We start from the raw sequence: 22,238 nt of genomic DNA, 5'->3' as shown, positions 1-22,238 counted from the left end.
CCGGGCGCGGGGCGGGGCCTGCCGGCGGGGGCGGAGCCTGCGGTCTCCAATGGCAAAGTGGCCTCGCCGGACGCTCATTGGCCACCGGCACGCAGAGCGGCGCGGAGTGGCTGGGGGGCGCCGTCCGTCGGCGGCAGCAAGGTAGTGCGGCCCGCTCCAGGGGCCACGTGGGGCCCGGCCGGGGCCGGGCTGCCGGGCAGGGTTCCGGGGCGGGCTGGGCCGGCGGAAGGGGTCTGGGTCCTTCATCCGCCCCAACCAGCCGGGGCGGTGCACCACCGGCCTCTGCTCCCTTCTCGGGGTTGGGAAGCACCGAGGGCCGCTAGGGACTGCGGGACTCGGGCTTGGTGCGGAGTGCGAGAGCGCTGGGACGTGCGGGACTCGGGGGTCAGCCTTTGGGCTGGAGACACGGGAGCGGGCAGCTACAGTGGGTTACGTTGTTGCACGGAGCGAGTAGAACGTATCCCTCGCTGCGTCCAAAATCTGGTTCCTTGTTGGATTTGAACAGATTATGTGGCTCGTCGGGGCGAACTGAGGGTTTTTATTTACTTGGAAAGAATCATCACAGCCCGCGAATTAACAAGCTGGATTTAGCCATTTTCCCTTAGTTCCTCTGAGCCATGAGCCTATGGCTGTTGAATACGAGAGAAGTGCTTCTCTAAACGAGTTTCTAAATTTACCAAGTGTCCAGGAAGAGGCCCAGAACATACATATTCAGCACCAGAAAAGACTGACACGCAATTTTTCTTGACAAACTGGGTCTTGCTCCTTGAAGGGTGGGTGGGAATGTGCTTTCTGTTTTTATGAGAATGTCAAAGAACTTCTCAGAATCACATTAAGCATGCTAATTACCAAATATTAAATGCTAATTGTTCTACACGCAGTTCGAATGCCAAGGAAGATGAAACTGGTATAAGCTACTCTTGACATTATGTCAGGGATGGTTTTGACACGTTTTGCAGCCTCCGCCTGGAGGTGGGGAACGTTTCCTGTGTCGTCCCCAGAGCTGAATAACAGTGTTGTTTATCGGTGAGAGCAAGCCTCAAGCCTACGCAACAATGTCCCTTGCTTGCCTTTAAGCTCCTTCTAAAGGGGAGGTAAACCAAGACCGCTAAAGAATTGCTAGGTGCCTGGGCGCGATGGTTCACCCCGGTAATCCCGGCACTTTGGGAGGCCGAGGCGGGCGGATCACGAGGTCAAGAGATAAAGAGGATCCTGGCTAACGTGGTGAAACCCCGTCTCTACTAAAAATACAAAAGTTAGCTGGGCGTGGTAGTGCGCGCCTGTAGTCCCAGCTACTCGGGAGGCTGAGGCAGGAGCATCGCTTTAACCCGGGAGGTGGAGGTTGCAGTGAGCCAATATTGCGCCACTGCACTCCAGCCTAGCCTGGCGACAGAGCGAGACTCCGTCTCAAAAAAAAAAAAAAAAAAAAAAAAAATTATTGCTAGGCATAGGCTGGGTGCGGTGGCTCACGCCTGTAATCCCAGCACTTTGGGAGGCCAAGGCGGGTGGATCACCTGAGGTCAGGAGTTCAAGACTAGCCTGGCCAACATGGTGAAACCTCGACTCTACTAAAGATACAAAAAATTAGCCAGGGTGGTGGCGGACGCCTGTAATCCCAGCTATTCGGGAGCCTGATGCAGGAGAGTCCCTTGAACCCGGGAGGTGCAGGTTGCAGTGAGCCGAGATTGTGCCACTGCACTCCAGCCTGGCGACAGAGCAAAACTCCGTCTCAAAAAAAAAAAAAAAAAAAGAATTGCTAGGCAGCTGGGCACAGGGGATCAGGCTTGTTAATACTAGGATTTTGGGAGGCCGAGGCAGGAGGACCACTTGAGCCCAGGAGTTCGAGACCAGCCTGGGCAACATAGCAAGACCCTGTCTCTAAAGAATAAAAAACATTGCTAGGCAACAGCTTCCATGGACTTGTTCCAGGAACAAAGATTATTTGTGAAAGGTCCACATAGTGGGTAAGAGTCAGTGTGTGTGTCCAGTGCTACAGGCATGACTGGGTTCAACCCTGTACTTGGGTCAAGGTGTTCGCCGACATTGCCTGTACTTCCTCGAAGACATTTCTGCCTCTGGGTTGTAACTGCCTGTGTACTTGTCTGTGTTCCCTGAGCCAGATCATAAGCTCGGAAGCTGAGGATGGTGGCCGTAGATGGCAGGCCTGCATGCAGCTAGGTGCCTTGTGGATCAGCTTGCTTTTAGGTGGTGAAGGACTGACCGTAGACGTGGGCCTGGCATTCCAGGGCACTGCATAGGGGAAAGGGGAGCGCCAAGTCCATCCCATCCCTTCTACAAGCTGGACAAAGCTGCTCCGGCATGTGGGTCCTCACATGAAAAAGGCTCACACATTAACATCCTTTGTCTTCCTGTACAGGGAGTGAAACTGAGGCCTCAGCCTCAAGCAGGAACAGAACTTGAGGCCTCTGGGCCAGAGTGCACAGACATTGTACAAACCTTCCAAGTTCAGAGAAGACAAAAACCCTGAATAAATTACAGACAAAAAAGGCCCCCAAATGTACAGCACTGTGAATCCAAAAATGCCCCTTGACTTCAGGTCAGAAAACTGACTTCAGGTCAGAAAAACTGATTTTGCCAGAAGTAGCCATTACTGCACAGCCCAGTTACAATCACAATTGACGTTCAAGTCAGGCCAGATGACTACAGAAGTCTACAGAAAAAAACCAGGATTGGCCATGTGTGGTGGCTCACGCTTGTAATCCCAGCAGTTCAGGAGGCCGAAGGGGGCGGATCGCCTGAGGTCAGGAGTTCAAGACCAGCCTGGCCAACGTGGTGAAATTCCATCTCTACTAAAAATACAAAAATTAGCTGCCATGGTAGCAACGCACCTGTAATCCCAACCACTCGGGAGGCTGAGGCATGAGAATTGCTTGAACCCGGGAGGTGGAGGTTTCAGTGAGCCACAGTCGCACCATTGCACTCCAGCCTAGGTGACAGAGCAAGACCCTGTCAACAACAACAACAAACAAAAACAAAAACAAAAAAACCAACACCAAAAATCAAAACAAAAAACAAAACAAAAAAACAGGATTGAGAAAATCAGGCTTTAGCATGAAATGTTTCTCCCTAAATTCAGACCAATGTACCTCAAAAATCCAGTTATAAAGCTTAAGTGTCTAGTGGGTTAACTATCCCACCCAAGCTCCTAAAAAGTGTCGTTATAGGCCGGGCGCGGTGGCTCAAGCCTGTAATCCCAGCACTTTGGGAGGCCGAGACGGGCGGATCACGAGGTCAGGAGATCGAGACCATCCTGGCTGACACGGTGAAACCCCGTCTCTACTAAAAAATACAAAAACTAGCCGGGCGAGGTGGCGGGTGCCTGTAGTCCCAGCTACTTGGGAGGCTGAGGCAGGAGAATGGCGTGGACCCGGGAGGCGGAGCTTGCAGTGAGCTGAGATCCGGCCACTGCACTCCAGCCTGGGCGACAGAGCGAGACTCCGTCTCAAAAAAAAAAAAAAAAAAAAAAAAAAAAAAAGTGTCGTTATAAAAGGAAGAAGGGGAGAAAGGGTAGAGGAGAGAAAGGTGGGCCAATGGCTGCTGTTCAAGGAAATGGTTTAAATGGGGCTGCCACGTGGTTATGTGTCTGTCACAAGAGGCTTGTTAGGCAGTTAGCACTTGAGTCATTTTTCTAGCCTTCCATTCAGCCAGGCAGACAGCTGTGGTTGAGTGGGAACGATTTTGGCCATTATGTGGTGTGGCTTGGTTGAAAATGCTTATGGCAAGCTGCCTAAGGCACCACAAACAGCAGCATACCTCCTTGAGCACACAGCCTTCTTGCTCATAAATTCTCTCTACCTCCAACCCCGCCAGCCCTGCCAGATCCCTTTCCCTTCTTCTTGGAGCACAGGCCCAGCCATGGCCTCCACTACTCAGTCACTGTACAGTTTCTGACCCACACACACCCCTTTATGTGCTCCCCATCCTCCTTCGTCCTGTCCCAGGTGCCCCCCAAGTGACCTGACATTGAGCTCCAGCTGTTCTTCGAACGCCCGAAGACCAGCATCTCCACCCCATGGCTCAAGAGTTCTGGATTTTGGGGTTGATGGATCAGTAAACCTGCGCAAACAGCATCTAGGGACTGACACTGGGTTGCGAACTTTTTATTTGGCAAGATTGACCATTTGAAAAGATCTTAAACTTCTGTCTAAGGTTCCTGTCTTTTAAAAAACAAACAGAAGGCTGGGCGCCATGGCTCAGGCCTGTAATCCCAGCACTTTGGGAGGCCAAGGTGGGTGGATTATCTGAGGTCAGGAGTTCAGGACCAGCCTGGCTAACATGGTGAAACCCCATCTCTACTAAAAATACAAAAATTAGCCAGGCGTGGTGGTGGGCGCCTATAATCCCAGCTACTCGGGAGGCTGAGGCAGGAGAATTTCTTGAACCCAGGAGGTGGAGGTTGCAGTGAGCCAAGTTCGTGCCATTGCACTCCAGCCTGAACGACTGGAGAGGGAGACTGCCTCAAAAAACAAACAAACAAACAAACAAACAAACAAACAAACAGAAAAACATTGTTACAAAGACAAAACCAATATGGAAAACTTCCAAAGAAAGGGTGCAGCATTAGTTCAACTCTCTGGGAGACTGTTTTCATTCACCTCTAACCAGTGGTAAGACCACTGCACCCGCTCAGTCAGGCTCAGGCCTGTGGCTTCAGCTAACAGTGGTTCTCAAACTTCAGCAGGCAGAAGAATCAGCAGGAAAGCCGGGTGAGCACAGCGGCCCCGGCAGCCTCCAGGCTCTGGGTGGCACTGGATTCTTTCTGACAAGCCTCCATCTGGGCTGTCAGAAACCTCTGCTTTGAGCAGCGCTGCCACAGAGCTCTCTGGAAGTCCCTTGCTCCTCAGGGTCCAGTCCGAATACCCCTTTCACGAGGCCTCTCAGGCCATCCTCAGTAGAAAATAATTTCTCATTTTGGCCGGGTGCGGTGGCTCACACCTTGCAATCCCAGCACTTTGGAAGGCTGAGGCGGGCGGATCACTTGAGGTCAGGAGTTCGAGACCAGTCTGGCCAATATGGTAAAATCCCATCTCTACTAATTAGCTGGGTGTGGTGGTGGGCGCCTGTAATCCCAGCTACTTAGGAGGCTGAAGCAGGAGAATTGCTTGAACCCAAGAGGCAGAGGTTGCAGTGAGCCGAGATCGCGCCACTATGCTCCAGCCTGGGTGACAAGAGTGAGACTCTGTCTCAAAAAAAAAAAAATTTCCACCTGTGAGGCCGGGTGCAGTGGCTCATGCCTGTAATCCCAGCACTTTGGGAGGCTGAGGTGAATGGATCACCTGAGGTCAGGAGTTCGAGATCAGCCTGACCAACATGGTGAAACCTCGTCTCTCCTTAAAAATACAAAATTAGCCGGGGGTGATGGCGGGCGCCTGTAATCCCAACTCCTTGGGAGGCTGAGGCAGGACAACTGCTTGAATCCAGGAGGCGGAGGCTGCAGTGAGCCAAGATTGTGCCATGCCATTGCACTCCAGCCTGGGCAACAAGAGCGAAACTCCGTCTCAGAAAAAAAAAAAAAAAAAAAAAATTCCACCTGTCAATTTTTTATAGCAGAGACTGCCATTTTTGGGCAGTGACTGTTCTTTGTCCTTCGATGTCTGTTCTTCCCAAATTCTATAATAGAACCCTGAGCTTTTAGCTGGACACATGGATGACTGAAATAATGACATTTCCTAATATCCCTTGCTGTGGTCATGTGACTAAGTTCTGACCAATGGGAAGCTGAAATGGGCAGTGTCCTATTCAGAGATTGGGTGCTCTTCTTTCCTCCTTCCAGCAGACGGGAATGAGAAAGTAATGGCTGGAGCAAGGGCAGCCACCCTGCATCATGAGGCGGCAGCCTTGCATTTGAGCTGAGGGTGGTAAAACGATAGGAGTCTGTGTCTGATGATCATGAGCATCACACTAGCTCTGGACCAACTATATTTACAAAAGAGGAGGAAACTCATCTCTCTTGTTAAAAGTCACTCAGATCATCTCTCTTGTTAAAAGTTTGGCTTTTCTGTCATTTTCAACCAATCTAGTCCTAGCTAATACAATCTCCAGCCTATCTTAGGACAGGGCTGTTCTCTGCTGTCCTGCTTGAATGGGAGCTCTCTGACGGCAGTGATGTGTGATTTAGTTTGGTTCACCCCAAAGGGTATCATATACAGTTGGCGGTCTCAATACTTTGTGGGATGAATTTCAAAGAAAAAACGTTCCTAGGTTAAGTATTTGTAAAAACCAAAGTAATGGCATTCTGTGCTTATTAGCCCATCTCAGGATTAAAATAAAATGAAATTCTTTTTTTTTTTTTTTTTTGAGACGGAATCTCGCTCTGCCGCCCAGGCTGGACTGCAGTGGCCGGATCTCAGCTTACTGCAAGCTCCACCTCCTGGGTTCACGCCATTCTCCTGCCTCAGCCTCCCACGTAGCTGGGACTACAGGCGTCCGCCACATTGCCCGGCTAGTTTTTTGTATTTTTTAGTAGAGACGGGGTTTCAACGTGTTAGCCAGGATGGACTCGATCTCCCGACCTCGTGATCCGCCCGTCTCGGCCTCCCAAAGTGCTGGGATTACAGGCTTGAGCCGCCGCGCCTGGCCATAAAATGAAATTCTAAAGAAATTATCAGAGATTGGGTCACAAATTTATAGAAAAGTTCAGTGCTGCATTATTAAGAATAGTACCAAAAATGAAAACCTAAATGTTTAACAGTGGGGGTTGGCAAAACTAAATTTTAGATTGAGAAAAGTGTCACAATATAAACTTTGAAGGTGAAAAATGATAGAAACCTAAACCCAAGATATATTAAAAAAAAATCTATATACACATGGCAAAAGCTTACAAGGAAATACAGCAAAATGTTAAAGATTATCTCAGTTCGGCGTGGTGGCTCATGCCTGAAATCCCAACACTGGGAGGACAAGACGGGAGGATCGCTTGAGGCCAAGAGTTCAAGACCAGCCTGGGCAACACAGCAAGACCCCGTCTCTATAAAACATAAGAAAAATTACCCAGGTGTGGTAGCATGTGCCTGTAGTCTTAGCTATGTGGGAGGCTGAGGCGGCAGGATCACTTGTGCCTGGGAGGTCAAGGCTGCAGTGAGCCAAGATCACACCACTGCACTCCAGACTAGGCAACAGAGTGAGACCCTGTCTCAAAAAAAGAATAAGAAGAAGAAAAAAAAGAGCATCTTGGTGTGGTAGGACTACAGATGCTTAAAATTTTCTCTTTGTATTTTTCTTTTGTTTTTGAGGGAGTATTGTTCTACTGCCCAGGCTGGAATGCAGTGGTGTGATCTCAGCTCACTGCAACCTCCGCCTCCTAGGTTCAAGCAATTCTTCTACCTCAGCCTCCCAAGTAGCTGAGATTACAGGTGCTCACCATGCCTGGCTAATTTCTGTATTTTCAGTAGAGATGGGGTTTCACCATGTTGGCCAGGCTGGTCATGAACTCCTGACCTCAGGTGATCCGCCTGCCTCAGCCTCCCACAGTGCTGGGATTACAGGCGTGAGCCACCACGTCTGACCTTGCATTTTACTATATTTCCCACATTTCCTGCAGTGAACATGTTATTACTTCTATAATCAGAAAAAAAAAAAAAAAAAAAAAAAAACAGTTGATTAAAAAAAAAAAAAAGCAAAGAACAGAGTAGAGAACAGGTCCTCAGGAGCTGCGGCTAGCTCTAGGGCACCTTACCACTTCCTTTCCCGATGGCATTTTTTAACCAGGTGGCTCCATTCACGTTATTTGAAGGCTCGGGAAGGAAGTGAAACTGCCCAGAGAACCCTCTCCAAGTGGAGCGATGAGCATCACAGCTTGTGCTTTGCAGGTGCTGCCACTTCTGAGTCCCAGCAATTTGTCTCATATTCCTCCTCGGGAGTGGCTCTGGATTTTTCTTTTTCTTTTCTTTTCTTTTTTTTTTTTGAGACGGAGTCTCGCTTTGTTGCCCAGGCTGGAGTGCAGTGGCGAGATCTCGGCTCTCATGCCATTCTCCTGCCTCGGCCTCCCGAGTAGCTGGGACTACAGGACCCCGCCACCACGCCCAGCTAGTGTTTTGTATTTTTAGTAGAAAGGGGGTTTCACCGTGTTGGCCAGGATGGTCTCAATATCCTGACCTCGTGATCCGCCTGCCTCGGCCTCCCAAAGTGCTGGGATTACAGGCGTGAGCCACCATGCCCAGCCAGCTCTGGATTTTTCTGGAAGTCACCATAACCCCTGGAGCACACTCACCTGCCCACAGACAGCTGAAGATGGTTGCCTGAACAGGATGGCAACCTGCCCAGAGCTGTGGCGGCAACAAAATAAAAGTCAGGAATCAGCTTTCTTCCAGGAAGAATATTTTTTAATGGTTTAAAAATACGTCTGTACAAAAGCAGCACTGGCATTTGGTGCTTCTGGTCCACGGGTGCCGTGTGGCTTCCAGGACTATCTCTGTGGCCAGTTGTACCTGAAGCCTCTGCAGAGACAGTATAAAAACAACAGTTATTTCTTCTGGGTTGGCTGGATGTTCTCAGATGGTTTACAAAATGGTGCAAACCTTAATCATGCAGAACAGAGGGAGAATGGTTTGTTCAGGGGCTCCCGAGAACTCGGCGGCCCACCAGAGTTGGCTGAACTGAGCAGCATCTCGAGAAGGCAGACCTGTTCTTCCTGCCCCCGGGCAAGTCCCCTGACCTCAGGGTCAGCTTGATTATTAGGATTTTATGTTTTTAACAAAAACATTTCACCAGGTGCAGTAGCTCACACCCGTAATCCAAGTACTCTGGGAGGCCGAGTTGGGAGGATCAACTGAGGCCAGGAGTTTGAGACCAGCCTGGTCAACATGGGCAAAACCCCATCTCTACTAAAAATACAAAAACATTAGCCGGGCATGGTGGCAGGCACCTGTAATCCCAGCTACTCAGGAGGTTGAGGTGAGAGACTTGCTTGAACCCAGGAGGCGGAGGTTGCAGTAAGCTGAGATTGTGCCACTGCACTCCAGCCTGGGTGACAGAATGAGACTGTCACAAACCAAAACAAAACCAAGTCAAACCACTCTTCAACAACAAGGATAACCCACACGTGCTTACTTTTTCCTCATTCCTAATAGGCTGGCCCAGGAAAATTTCGTAACTATTCACACCTATTTTCCCTGAGGTGACCCCAGGAAACACAGTAACTGGAAAGCCAGGAACAAGGGGCATCTGAGTCCTGGGGTGCAGTGCCTGGCTCTGTGATGTGTGGCACAGAGAAATCACCTCCTGCCTTTGTTTTCCGAATGGCAAGAGGGACCTGGCTGTGGGAGGTTCTCTGAGGCATCCTGGTTGAAGACCCCCGGGCACTCGCTCCCCAGCGGCTCCCCACTGACTGCACCATGCAGGGCAGGTGCTTTTTCACCGTGCTCCCTGGGCTACACTGCCATCCACCGCGTACCTGTCTGACTTTCCCGTCGGAAAGGACATGCTTTTGTTTCCCACTGACTGTTTAATTTTTTTGGCTGCAACGCATTTCTGGAAAGAAAAGAAACCGTTTAAGCTGGGTAGGCACCTTGATCACAAGATACACAGAAACACACACCTGAGCTCAGAGGGCCAAAGATTCTCGCAGCACAGGTGTGACTTTAGATTCCCTGCGAGAGGACGTTTCTGTGTCTCTGAAGGCAGAGCTGCTAGGATGCGCTGCAAGAGGAACAGGAGGGCCCCAAAGCAGCCCTGTCCCCGTGCCTGTGGAACCTGCAGCCACGCTGTTTCCCTGGCACCAGCACCAACACCCACGTGGGGCGAATGCAGGCTTGTGCTGGCCCCAAAGGGGGTGCTTTTGGCCTGCAGCTGTGGTTCCCATGGTAGCAAACACAGAATAACACCCTTTAAAACCACACGCCAGCTTTTACAGCCTCGTTTTATGAGTTGCCGGGGTAGCTGACGAGTATTGTCCGTGCTTGGGAAGAAATGAGGTGAGGAAAAAGATATGCAAAGGAATGGACTCCTGGATGGGCCTGTCTTCTCAGCAGAGGAGGAGGTCAAAAATAGGCGCCACGGGTGTGCTAAAATCCTCCAGGAACAGTTCTTACCTTGCCAGAAGGGGTCTGTTTATTTGGATCAAACTGAGAAGCAGCTTTGGATTTGCTGTTTCCTGAAAGGTAAGAGATGAGAGAGACCTGTGGTCAGGTCAGTGAGTTACCAGGCATCACAGGCTCACAGCGAGGCCGGGACCACGACACTCAGGCAAGCCTTGGCTGTCAGAGCGCAACCCCCGTCATGATGAGGGGCTGCAGCTCGTGGCTCACGTAAATGAATACATGGTGATCCTGGTCCCTGTGGGCAGTCCGAAGACCAGGCCTGTTTCTCTCGGCTCTAGTCCCAGGGACATTAGGGGCACATGGCTACAGCAGTGGCTCCCGCACATAAGGAAATCCATTCTGATCTCTGTGCTGGGTGATGCCGTCAGGAACTCGGGCTCTGAGGCGACACTCCTGTATAAAGGGCCACTGTGTGGAATGGCCTCTGCTTTCTCTTTTCCAAAGGAGCATGTTGCGCCGAAGGCTGCTGGAGTCGGGAGTGCCATCTGTAGCCCCTTCGAAGCAGACGGACTCTCACAGCCCCAGCACCCATAGGGGTTCATGTCATAGGTTTTGAGATTTTTCAACAAACAAAATCCTCAGAGTGTGTGTGTGTGTGTGTGTGTGAAAGAGAGAGAGAGGGTTTATGGGCACAAGTTACAGTGAGGAAGGATGGAGCCCTGGTCACAAAGGAAGTGACAGGTGATCTTGCTAACCCACCATGGAGGCCACCAAGAGAGTGAGCTCCCATGGAGAAGGTGGAAATGAGGCTGCAGGCCACTGTCCACATTGCCACGGCCTCTCTGGACTACTCCAACAATTTCTGGCGAGCGCCATGCCTTGCGCAGGGCTCACTTGGCCCCTATGTTGCAGTCTCTTTATGGATTCCTCCCCTCTCAACGCACACAGATGTCTCCCTATGGGGCCCCAGTACTTCCTCACCAGCAAAAGCCTTGAAGTCTGACTGGCTGTAGTCATAAGGTGTGAACTCTTTTTCTGGGAGCTCCAGGTCCTTCGGCTTCTTGGAAATTTTGAGTCGTTTCTTCTCTTGTTTCTGTTCTGTGGTCCTTGGGTCACTTGTTGCTCGCTCTCTCTTCTTCGCAGCATTTTCTAGCTGTAGATCACGAACAGATGTGGGGGAGGAACAGGGAGGCACGTGGGAGAGGGAACCCCGCCAGCCTCAGCAGTAGCTGGGACCCAGCTGCCTAAGTGGTAAGAAGAACTGTCAGTGGTGGGAAGAGGAGCTGTGGTTGGAACTTCGGACCAACACTCAGGGTCAGCTGAAACCAATTCCTCACTGGACAATGACATGAGGTCATTTAAGAAAGGCAAGCAGGCCAGGTGCAGTGGCTCATGCCTATAATTCCAGTGCTTTGGGCGGCCAAGGTGGGAGGACTGCTTTAGGCAGTCTGAGACCAGCCTGGGCAACATAGCAAGACCCTTATCTCTACAAAAAATTGAAAAAAAAAAATGTAGCCGGGCATGGTAGTGCGTGCTTGTAGTCCTAGCTACTTGGGAGGCTGAGGTGGGAGGATTGCTTGAGCCCAGGAGTATAAGGCTGCTATGAGCTATAATCGCACCACTGTACTCCAGCCTGGGCATCAGGGTAAGAGTAAGACCATGTCACTATTTTTTTTTTTAAAAAAAAGGAAATTTAAAAAAAGGTGAACTGGAAAGAAGTCAGGACTTAATATAAAGCATAGGGCAAGCCCCCTAAGATACCCAAGGAAGATCCTGACCACAAGGAGGGGTATCGTTTTTCAAAGGAAAAAGGAGAAAGGCTGGCACGTACCGCGACCTGCTGTCGGACGGAGACGGCCTGTTCTGCTGCAGCTTTGCACGCCTCCTTTGCCTGTTCCCGGGCAGCTGCAAGGAAGAGAACTGTCTCTGGAGTTGCTGAATCCAGCAACCACCCTCCTCCATCTCCATCCTCCTCCGACTTGGCCTAGCCACAGGGGTTGTCACAGCTGATCCCTCCTCCCTCGCAGCTCCCTGGTCCCGCATCTCTGCAGGACAGGCTGCCTCAGGGCTCAGGCTCAGGTGTGCTGTGCACCTTCACCTACACTTGAGCTGATCCTCCCCGGCCCTGGCTGCTCCTGTCCTGTGAACCCAAATGCTCAGTGGCCTGTGGACCTGAGGGCGTTTAACAGGATCATCACCATCACCATCGTGGACAAGCTGGCTCAAACCAGCTACTTTGGCTGCCAGCAACTCCAGCTTTCCAGCTGCTTAGGACAAAATCTTCATCCAAGACTTCCTCCTTTCTCTCACATGCCACATCCACCTCATCCTCAAATGCTGTCAGCTTTGCTACGGGACAGATCCAGGCTCTGACAGCTTTTCGCCACCTCTTCTGCTCCCATGCTGGTCTCAAGGCCACTGTTCCCTCTCGCCTGGGCCACTGTCATGTCTCCTCTCCCTTCCCGGGTTCCCATCCTGTCGCCTATCATCTGCTCTTGACACAGCAGCCAGAGGGCCACATGTCAGTCACTTCCCACCCTGTGTCTGCTCAGCACCCTCCTGGCTTCTGAACTCGGAGTAAAAGGCAGCATCATCCCGTGGGCCCCTGCCGGCTCCTTCCCCGTTTCCTGCTCTTCTCTACCCGCTCTGCTCATGCAGGCCCACTTGCTGCTGCTAAGCATGCCTAGTGAACTACCCCCAGGGCCTCTGGGCTCGCTGTGCTGTGGCTCCAGAACTCTTCTCTAGGTCACTGCAGGTCTCGTCAATGTCACATTCATTAGACTGCCTTCTCCAACCACCGTCGAGACAGCTATAGCACCCCCCAGCACTCCCCACCCATCTCTCTGCACAGCACCTGCTGCATCTGCCAGGATAGACACTGATTGGCCACCATCCCTCAGCAGAAGGGAAGCCCCACAGAGCAGGGGCTGTGCCTACTTCATTCACAGCTGTATCCAGCACTTGGCTCAAACAGCTGACATGCAACAGCCGTCCTTTAACAGCCGACTGAGTTACAAGGAAGTGAGTGCTACCTGTTTGCTCAGCTGCCTTCTTCTTGACAGTTTCTTTAGAGTCTTTTTGTACTTGTACCTGGGCCAGCTTCCAACGGTTGCTGATCTATAATGAAAGCAAATATAACAAAAACACCCTCCAAAGTCAGCCACCCAAGTCTGTCTTACTTTTCATGAGGTGACGTAGGGCAGGTTAACCTAAGAAGTACACACATTCTAAGTCATAAATTTCAAATCTAAGGGCATGAAAAACACATTTCATGCTGCCTTCGTTGCTAAAATCCCTATTAAGGGGGACAAAGTGCTACTGTCCTCCAGGCACTGGGCCATCCGTCATCTCGTTCAGTCTCTCTGTAACCCTGGGACAAAGGTACTGTCATCATCCTCTCTTTAGAGATGAGCAAACAGGCTGGGGGGAGACTAAATAACTTGTCCAAGGGACACGGTCAGCGAATGACAGAGGCAGACTCAAGGCTGGGCTTCCGCAAGTCTGCCGCGTTTCCTTATGACACCCCACTGACCTATGGCGTTACAACACATGGAGGTGACACTGGGCACAACACACGGGACGTGCAGTTGTACAATGTGCCACAACCCATCAGAGGAAAAGAGGAGAGAAGGCAGAAGCCCCACCTGATTCCCCATTTCTAAAAATAGCAAGCTAACTCAGGGCCAGGGCCAGGGCCAGGGCCAGGGGACCTGTCGGTTTTGCCTAACACAAGAGTTCTGCTGCCACACAGAGGGAGCCAGTTGCTCATGTCATCAGAACAGAGGCTTCCTGCAGGGAGGAAGGAGGCTGCGAACAAAAGTTCACGTGCTGGCTCCCGGAAACATCTCAAGGGGGTCTAGGGGAGGTGTGTTCTCATCCTTACTCATAATGCTGGTAAAAACAAGCCAGATAAGTAAGAGAGAGTGTTTTAAAATTAAAGCTGTCACCTTTAAGATCCTTAAAGTAACAGACATCTGTAAAAATGCATCAAGCTGTATACTTAATATTTGTGTACTTTACTACATATAGATTAAACCTCATTGAAAAAAACGCAAGTGAAAATTTGTTTTTTACAAGGTTTCCAAGTGCTTTTAAGAATCTCACTGAAGTTCTGGACCCTTTCCCTAGAAACAACGCTAGAAAATAAAGGGCTTTTGCATTCATTGTCAGGGGATTCACAGATGAGATGGACTTGTCTACAACAGAAACCTGGTCTGAATAATTAGGAAATCCCCTTTTCTTAGAAAGTCTCTTTTAGGGCCAGGCTCAGTGGCTCACGCCTGTAGTCCCAGCACTTTGGGAGGCCGAGGCGGGTGGATCACCTGAGGTCAGGAGTTCGAGACCAGCCTGGTCAACATGGTGACACCCCATCTCTACAAAAATTAGCTGGGCATGATGGCAGGTGCCTGTAATCCCAGCTACTCGGGAGGCTGAGGCAGAAGAATTGCTTGAACCTGGGAGGTGGAGGTTACAGTGAGCCGAGATCGTGCCACAGCACTCCAGCCTGGGTGACAAAATGAAACTCCATCTCAAAAAACAAAAAAACAAAAAAAAACAACAACAAAAAAGTCTCTTTTAGAACAGGTGACAAGTCCACTTACTTCATAGATTTTTGTTGATGGATCGAACTTCGCTGCCTGAGAGACGGCACAGTGTCCTAGTGAGGGCAGAAACTGGAGGAAGGAAACAGCTGTGTGAAACGTTGCCGGGAACGGAATCTAGACCCACAGCGCAGGGGCGCTCAGATGGGGGGTTGCTGGTGCCATGCGTCTTTGCCTGGATACCAGGGCAGCTGGCACACTGGCTTCGGAGGCTTCCTTCCCAGGTAAAAGCATGTACAGCTGTAGGCATCTCTATATATCCTGTCAACCCTGAGTACACAAAACTACTACTCACCATCCTAAATGGATTTTCAAAGGACTCCATGATGTTCTGGGCTTTTTTCTGTGCAATTGTCAATGGACCCTTTTTATTGTCTTCAGCACTAGGTTCCTGCAGGGACAGACAAAAAAATGATCACTAATAACCATGATCATCTGTGACATCAAGATGCCAGCAAGACAGCAACAGTTAACAGTGATTTTTTTTTTTTTTTTTTTGAGACAGAGTCTCGCTGTATTGCCCAGGCTAGAGTGCAGTGGTGTGATCTCTGCTTACTGCAACCTCCATCTCCTGCATTCAGGTGATTCTCCTGCCTCAGCCTCCTGAGTAGGTGGGATTATAGGCACGTGCCACCATGCCCGGCTAATTTTTGTATTTTTAGCAGAGACCAGGTTTCACCATATTGGCCAGGCTAGTCTTGAACTCCTGACCTGAAGTGATCCACCCGTCTTGGCCTCCCAAAGTGCTGGGATTACAGGTGTGAACCACCGCACGCACCCAGCCAGTAACAGTGATATTAATACCAATGGCTAAGGCTAATTTTTCATACACTCTCCTACGTATAAGGCGTTGTGTCTGCAACAGCACCCAGTAGCATTTCAATATCAATGTGCTGGATCAGTGAATTCTCACCATGTCCTCACAGCCTATGTGGTGGTATTACTCTCACCACCTTACAGAGGAGGAAACTGAGGCCTACAGAGGTTGTGACAGTCTTTCAGAGGCTTGCAGTGAATACGAGCAGACCAAGGATTTAAACCCAGCATGGTCTGGCTCTAGAATATGAGGTCTTAATTGATGCCTGAAATTTATTTTATGTATGTATGTATGTATTTTTTTGAGATAGAGTCTTGCTCTGTTGCCCAGGTTGGAGTGCAGTGGTGTGATCTCTGCTCACTGCAACCTCTGCCTCCCCGGTTCAAGCGATTCTCCTGCCTCAGCCTCCCGAGTAGCTGGGATTACAAGCATGTGCCACAACCCCTGGCTAATTTTTGTATTTTTAGTAGAGACAGGGTTTCACCATGTTGGCCAGGCTGGTCTCAAACTCCTGACCTCAGGTGATCTGCCTGCCTTGCCCTCCAAAAGTGCTGGGAACTACCGCGCCATGCCTGAAATTTAATATTACATAACTTTACAGGGAATCATTGAAATTATGCAACAAAATGCTGCTTCCAACTGGGTTCATAAATATGTGCTATTCTTTTGCTTCATTTGTAATTATGCCCCTTTGCAACACAGAGTGTGGAGAGACCACAGCCTCCTTTACCCCAAACAGCACTTCCATATCAAAGGAGCCCAGAGTTCATGCTAACACATTTAGCTGATAAATCACCTTCATGACTCAAATTAGCTCTGAGGTCAACTAAAGCGCTTCATATTTTCTCATTAATTGCTAAAGCAAGGCCCAATCTAGATTTATGAGATTAAGTTAAAAATGAAAGTCAAGCCTGGGCCACATGGTGAAACCCCATCTCCACAAAACATACAAAAATTGGCTGGGCATGGTGGCACATGCCTGTAGTCCCAGCTACTCGGGAGAAGGCTGGGGCAGAAGGATTGCTTGAGCCCAGTAGGCAGAGGTTGCAGTGAGCCAAGATGGTGCCACTGTACTCCCATCTGGGTGACAGAGTAAGATCCTGTCTCAAAAAAAAAAGAAAAAAAGCTGGGTGTGGTGGCTCATGTTTATAATCCCAGGATTTTGGGAGGCTTAGGCAGGTGGGTCACCTGAGGTCAGGTGTTCGAGACCAGCCTGACCAACACAGTGAAACCCCGTCTCTATTAAAAATATAAAATATTAGCTGAGTGTGGTGGCGGGTACCTGCAATCCCAGCTACTAGGGAGGCTGAGGCAGGAGAACCGCTTGAACCTGGGAGGTGGAGGTTGCAGTGAGCCGAGATGGTGCCATTGCACTCCAGCCTGGGCAACAAGAGTGAAACTCCATCTCAAAAAAACAAACAAAAAAAGTGAAATAGCTGGGTGCAGTGACTCATGCCTGTAATCCCAGCTACTCGGGAGGCTGAGGTAGGAGGAACATTTGAGCCTCAGAGGGAAAGGCTGCAGTGAGCCATGATTGTGCCACTGCATTCCAGACTGGGTGACAGAACAAGATTGTATCAAAAAAAAAAAAAAAAAAAAAAAAAAAAAAAAAAAAAAGGATTTCAAAAGCATTCCTCTTCTTCACCGAAAGCACACATACGTGATGCTGGGGTCAGGCGGCGCACATTCCACAGTTCGTCGGACAGCACACCTATGCCACCCAAGATGGGCATCCAGGTGAATCGTTTTTCCCCAGCCAGCGCTGCAGCTTGTCAACAAAGTCCTGCTTCTATGTTCTCTGAGCGCAAGCCCTCCTCCCACTAGGTGCTGTTCAACAACAGGACGTCAGCCTTTTCCTGAAGACTTCTTCACACACAGAGCTCAGAGAATCCTCCATCCATGTCCCCAGACCACCTCCTCCAGAGTGGTCAGTGTCACCTTGCTCATTGGTCTCTGTGCCTCTCCCAGCACTGCTGGGTTTTGCTCTTAGCATTAGTCTTCGAGTGTAAGCAACACTCCAGGCAGACAACTTGCTGGATAAACCCAGTAAATCCCAGGGGGTCCTCATCACCTCAGGGAAGTTTCCGTGCTACTCACATTAAATAACGTGATGACAGCTGTGGCAATCAGGCATGTGGTATCCAGCAAGTTATCTTCTTTTTCATCAGGGAAGAGGCTCGCCTGCTTCTGAACTGGCACAGATCCTAAAGGAGCAGTAGATAATAAGGTCAAAGCCTACAGAATTTTATTTTGTTTGTTTATTTTTTCTTTTTGAGATGGAGTTTTGCTGTAGTCCCCTAGGCTGGAGTGCAATGGCACAATCTCGGCTCACTGCAACCTCCGACCCTTGGTTCAAGTGATTCTCCTGCCTCTGCCACCTAAGTAGCTGGGATTACAGGCGCCCACCACCACATCCAGCTAATTTTTGTATTTTTAGGAGAGATGAGGTTTCACCATGTTGTCCAGGCTGGTCTCAAACTCCTGACCTCAGGTGATCCACCCGCCTCAGCCTTCCAATATGCTGGCATTACAGGCATAAGCCACGCCCGGCCAAGCGTACAGAATTTGAGACAAGGTAGCTGTGCCCCAACCTCTTCAGGACAGTCAGGAGGGCTCTCGACTTTACCATTGGTTGGGATGACTGGATAGCCATCCGGAGGGGCATGGGAGCAGTCGTGAGGTCCAAAGAGAACATTCTCCAATCTCTGCATCAAAAAGATACCAGCAGGCTGGCATGTAAAACGTGCAAGCCGGCAGCAGCTTTCTGCCAGCTGTCAGCACAGGCCTCTGTCAGAGGTATACTTGCACTGGCCGTGACTGACGTCTTTCCTCCCGGGGGAGAAAACGGATCCGACACTCTACCTCGGCACTGGGCAGCGGTCCGCTCTTCTTCACTCCGGCTGCAACTTCAGACTAACAATAAAAACAAAGAGAATTGAGGAAAGCTGCCCAAAAGCCTCAAGTCCAACCCCCAGTCCCCAGCGCTGACTGTGTTCCTTCCCCAGCCTGTTTCTCAAGAGCCCAGAGGTTTTCTTTCCTCTCTTCACTCTTTACAGTGCCTGGCACAATAATTATTTGGTGCTCAATAATTGCTTGTAGAATGAAAGAATAAAGCTCTTTATCATGACTAAGCACAATAGGAAGGATTCCAAAGAGCTTGAAAAAGACCCTTCTCTAGTAATCAAGGTCTCTCTTTACTTGGACAAAGCACAAAGCTTACAAAACATTTTTAACATAAAAATTGCAAATGTGGGGCTGGCAGGTGGCTTATAACTGTAATTTCAGCACTTTGGGAGGCCGAGCTGGGAGGACTTCTTGAGCCCAGGGGTTCAAGACCAGTCTGGGAAACACAGCAAGACCCATCTCTACAAAAAATTTTAAAAAAACTTAGCTGGATATGGTGGTGTGTGCCTGTGGTCCCAACACCACTTGAGCCTAGCAGATACAGGCTACAGTGAGCCATGATTGTACCACTGCACTCCAGCCTGGGTGACAGAGCAAGACCCTGTCTCAAAACAACAATGACAAAAAAAAAAAAAACAAAAGAAAACTGGATGCCATTGTCATCATTTGCTATGAAGTCCCATCAATCTTTTCCTCTGATGCTTCCTATACCTGTTCTTTCCTTTCCAGTCTGTGATTCCTCACTCAGTCAGGGAGCTATCACTTCACATCTGGGCCACTGCCAGGCTCCCAAAACTAGCTCCCTCTGCTGAGGTCACCACTCCATCTCACTCCACCAGATTAACTGCCTTAGAACAGTGAATTGGCCCAGTTACCAGACAGTACTTGCTGCTGAATCATCAAAGCTAAGGTCATAAAATAAAAAGAATGAGTTTTCATATAAATAAAAAGATAGTTTTCAACTATCATAAAAAAAAAAAGCAGCTAAATTTATCAAGACACACACACTGGATTTCCTAAGTCCTATTATTTCCCTAGGGTTGTTTAGAATGGATACCAGCTCATGAATCTAGGCAGCCACAAGGAATAAGATGCTAGCAGAAAAAACAGGCCTGCTAAGGCTGGGCGTGACGGCTCACGCCTATAATCCCAGCACTGTGGGAGGCCCAGGTGGGCAGATCACCTGAGGACAGGAGTTCAAGACCAGCCTGGCCAATATTGTGAAACCCCGCCTCTAATAAAAATACAAAATTAGCTGGGTGTGGTGGTGCACGCCTGTAATCCCAGCAACTGGGGAGGCTGAGTCAGGAGAATCGCTTGAACCCTGGAGGCAGTGAGCCAAGATCATACCATTGCACCCCAGCCTGGGCGACAACAGTGAGACTCTGTCTCAAAAAAAAAAGAAAAAAGGAAAAAGAAAAAAAGGCCAGGCGTGGTGGCTCACACCTGTAACCCCGGCACTTTGGGAGGCCAAGGTGGGTGGGTCACGAGGTGAAGAGATCGAGACCATCCTGGCTAACATGGTGAAACCCTGTCTCTATAAAAATACAAAAAAATTAGCTGGGCATGGTGGCATGCGCCCGTAGTCCCAGCTACTCAGGAGGATGAGGCAGGAGAATTGCTTGAACCCGGAAGGTGGAGGTTGCAGTGAGCCGAGATTGGGCCACTGCACACCAGCCTGGAGACAGAGCGAGACTCCGTCTTTTTTTTATTTTTATTTTTATTTTTTTTGAGGCGGAGTCTCGCTCTGTCGCCCGGACTGGAGTGCAGTGGCCAGATCTCAGCTCACTGCAAGCTCCGCCTCCTGGGTTTACGCCATTCTCCTGCCTCAGCCTCCTGAGTAGCTGGGACTACAGGCGCCCGCCACCTCGCCCAGCTAGTTTTTTTTGTATTTTTGGTAGAGATGGGGTTTCACCGTGTTAGCCAGGATGGTCTCGATCTCCTGACCTCGTGATCCGCCCGTCTTGGCCTCCCAAAGTGCTGGGATTACAGGCTTGAGCCACCGCGCCCGGCCGACTCCGTCTTAAAACAAAAAACAAAAAACAAAAACAGGCTTGCTAAGTTAGGACCCTTCAGTAGAAAATCTTTTTTTTTTTTTTTTTTTTTTTTGAGACAGAATCTCCCTCTGTTTCCCAGCCTAGAGTGCAGTGGTACAATCTCGGCTCACTGCAACCTCCGCCTCCCGGGTTCCAGCGATTCTCCTGCCTCAGCCTCCAGAGTAATTGGTATCACAGGTGCACACCGCACACCCGGCTAATTTTTTGTATTTTTAGTAGACATGGGGTTTCACCATGTTGGCCAGGCTGGTTTTGAACTCCTGACCTGAAATGGTCCATCCATCTCAGCCTCCCAAAGTGCTGGGACTACAGGCGTGAGCCACCAGGCCTGGCCACAGAAAAGCTTCTTACCTTGAGTAGGGGCATCTCTCGAGCCTGCTGGATTAAAAGGTGCATTTCGTTGATCTGCTGCCGCACAAGGGGTGGTACTGGGTTGCAGCAAGCTATGATGCCCTGAGGTTCCCTGAAGACAAGTAAGAACACACTCAGCTTGTCACTCAGAAATGCAGCCCTCAAACACTTCCAGATAAGAATAAAGACTGGGTAAAGCCAGGGTAGCACATCTAAGCTGAAGCTACAGCTAGGTGACTAAGGAAACACTGATGTCAGGCCAGCCTAGGCCAACTTCTCCATGTGTTCTTTGCAACACCAAGCTTTAAGTGGATCCCTCTTGGAGCCTGACTCCCGCAATCAGGGAGAGCTGGAAGTAAGTGCCACAGCACCATGGATTCTCAATTCCACATGGGGCAACCAATGGGCTGTGGATTTTGATTCTTGCTTATACTTTAATCAAGATCACAAAACGTTTAAGATCATGAGCTGCTTGAATTTGGAAGAAACTATAGATGAGAGAATCTGGGACTTTTTCTTCCCTTGCAAGTAGATGCTATAAGGCTCAGAGACTTAAAAGGAACTCAAAACTAAGGCATAATCATTGAAATGATTCCAGTTCAGAGGTTTTAATTCTTTTTTTTTTTTTTTTTTTTGAGACGGAGTCTTGCTCTGTTGCCCGGGCTAGAGTGCAGTGGCCGGATCTCAGCTCACTGCAAGCTCCGCCTCCCGGGTTTACGCCATTCTCCTGCCTCAGCCTCCCGAGTAGCTGGGACTACAGGCATCCGCCACCTCGCCCAGCTAGTTTTTTTGAATTTTTAGTAGAGACGGGGTTTCACCGTGTTAACCAGGATGGTCTCGATCTCCTGACCTCGTGATCCGCCCGTCTCGGCCTCCCAAAGTGCTGGGATTACAGGCTTGAGCCACCGCGCCCGGCCAGAGGTTTTAATTCTTTTTTTTTTTTTTTTTTTTTTTTTTTTTTTTTTTTTTGAGACGGAGTCTTGCTCTGCCGCCCAGGCTGGAGTGCGGTGGCTGGCTCTCAGCTCACTGCAAGCTCCGCCTCCCGGGTTGACGCCATTCTCCTGTCTCAGCCTCCCGAGTAGCTGGGACTACAGGCGCCCGCCTCGTCGCCCGGCTGGTTTTTTGTATTTTTTAGTAGAGACGGGGTTTCACCGTATTAGCCAGGATGGTCTCGATCTCCTGACCTCGTGATCCGCCCGTCTCGGCCTCCCAAAGTGCTGGGATTACAGACTTGAGCCACCGCGCCCGGCCGAGGTTTTAATTCTTAAATGGCAGCCTGAGGGCAGACATTCTATATTCCTTTGACTTGCTACCTTCCAAGCTTACAGCATTAATCTCCGAGTAAGCAGCCTTGGGTAATAGCAACCAGAAAAGCTTGATTTTGAAGAACATAAGATCTACTGAGAAAGTCAGAACATACTAATCAGCTCTCAGACTCACTTAGGCAGTTCTTCAGCTATTTTCAGCATCATGTGGTTTGGCAGTACATATCTGGAAAAAAAAAAAAAAA

General features: G+C 49.7%; 1 protein-coding gene across 1 annotated transcript in view; it reads right to left on the bottom strand.

Annotated features, from left to right (window-relative positions):
* Positions 1 to 8,327: 8,327 nt before the first annotated feature.
* Positions 8,328 to 22,238, bottom strand: part of EXOSC10 (exosome component 10) — a 31,605-nt gene continuing 17,694 nt past the window's right edge. The window contains exons 13-25 of the mRNA XM_010353523.1: positions 22,169 to 22,219; positions 20,729 to 20,840; positions 18,279 to 18,329; positions 18,043 to 18,121; positions 17,514 to 17,620; positions 14,895 to 14,990; positions 14,600 to 14,671; positions 13,031 to 13,115; positions 11,830 to 11,903; positions 10,980 to 11,151; positions 10,050 to 10,111; positions 9,413 to 9,489; positions 8,328 to 8,456 (exon numbers count right to left, since the gene is read on the bottom strand). Of these exons, the coding sequence (XP_010351825.1) occupies positions 8,426 to 8,456; positions 9,413 to 9,489; positions 10,050 to 10,111; positions 10,980 to 11,151; positions 11,830 to 11,903; positions 13,031 to 13,115; positions 14,600 to 14,671; positions 14,895 to 14,990; positions 17,514 to 17,620; positions 18,043 to 18,121; positions 18,279 to 18,329; positions 20,729 to 20,840; positions 22,169 to 22,219 (1,069 nt within the window). The 3' untranslated portion in view covers positions 8,328 to 8,425. The remainder of the gene's footprint in view (positions 8,457 to 9,412; positions 9,490 to 10,049; positions 10,112 to 10,979; positions 11,152 to 11,829; positions 11,904 to 13,030; positions 13,116 to 14,599; positions 14,672 to 14,894; positions 14,991 to 17,513; positions 17,621 to 18,042; positions 18,122 to 18,278; positions 18,330 to 20,728; positions 20,841 to 22,168; positions 22,220 to 22,238) is intronic.

The sequence above is a fragment of the Rhinopithecus roxellana genome, chromosome 12 (assembly GCF_007565055.1).
Source record: "Rhinopithecus roxellana isolate Shanxi Qingling chromosome 12, ASM756505v1, whole genome shotgun sequence".
Classification (NCBI taxonomy): Eukaryota; Metazoa; Chordata; class Mammalia; order Primates; family Cercopithecidae; genus Rhinopithecus; species Rhinopithecus roxellana.
The sequence above is the reverse complement of the archived record's forward strand: the minus strand, read 5'-3'. Positions and strand labels throughout refer to the sequence as shown.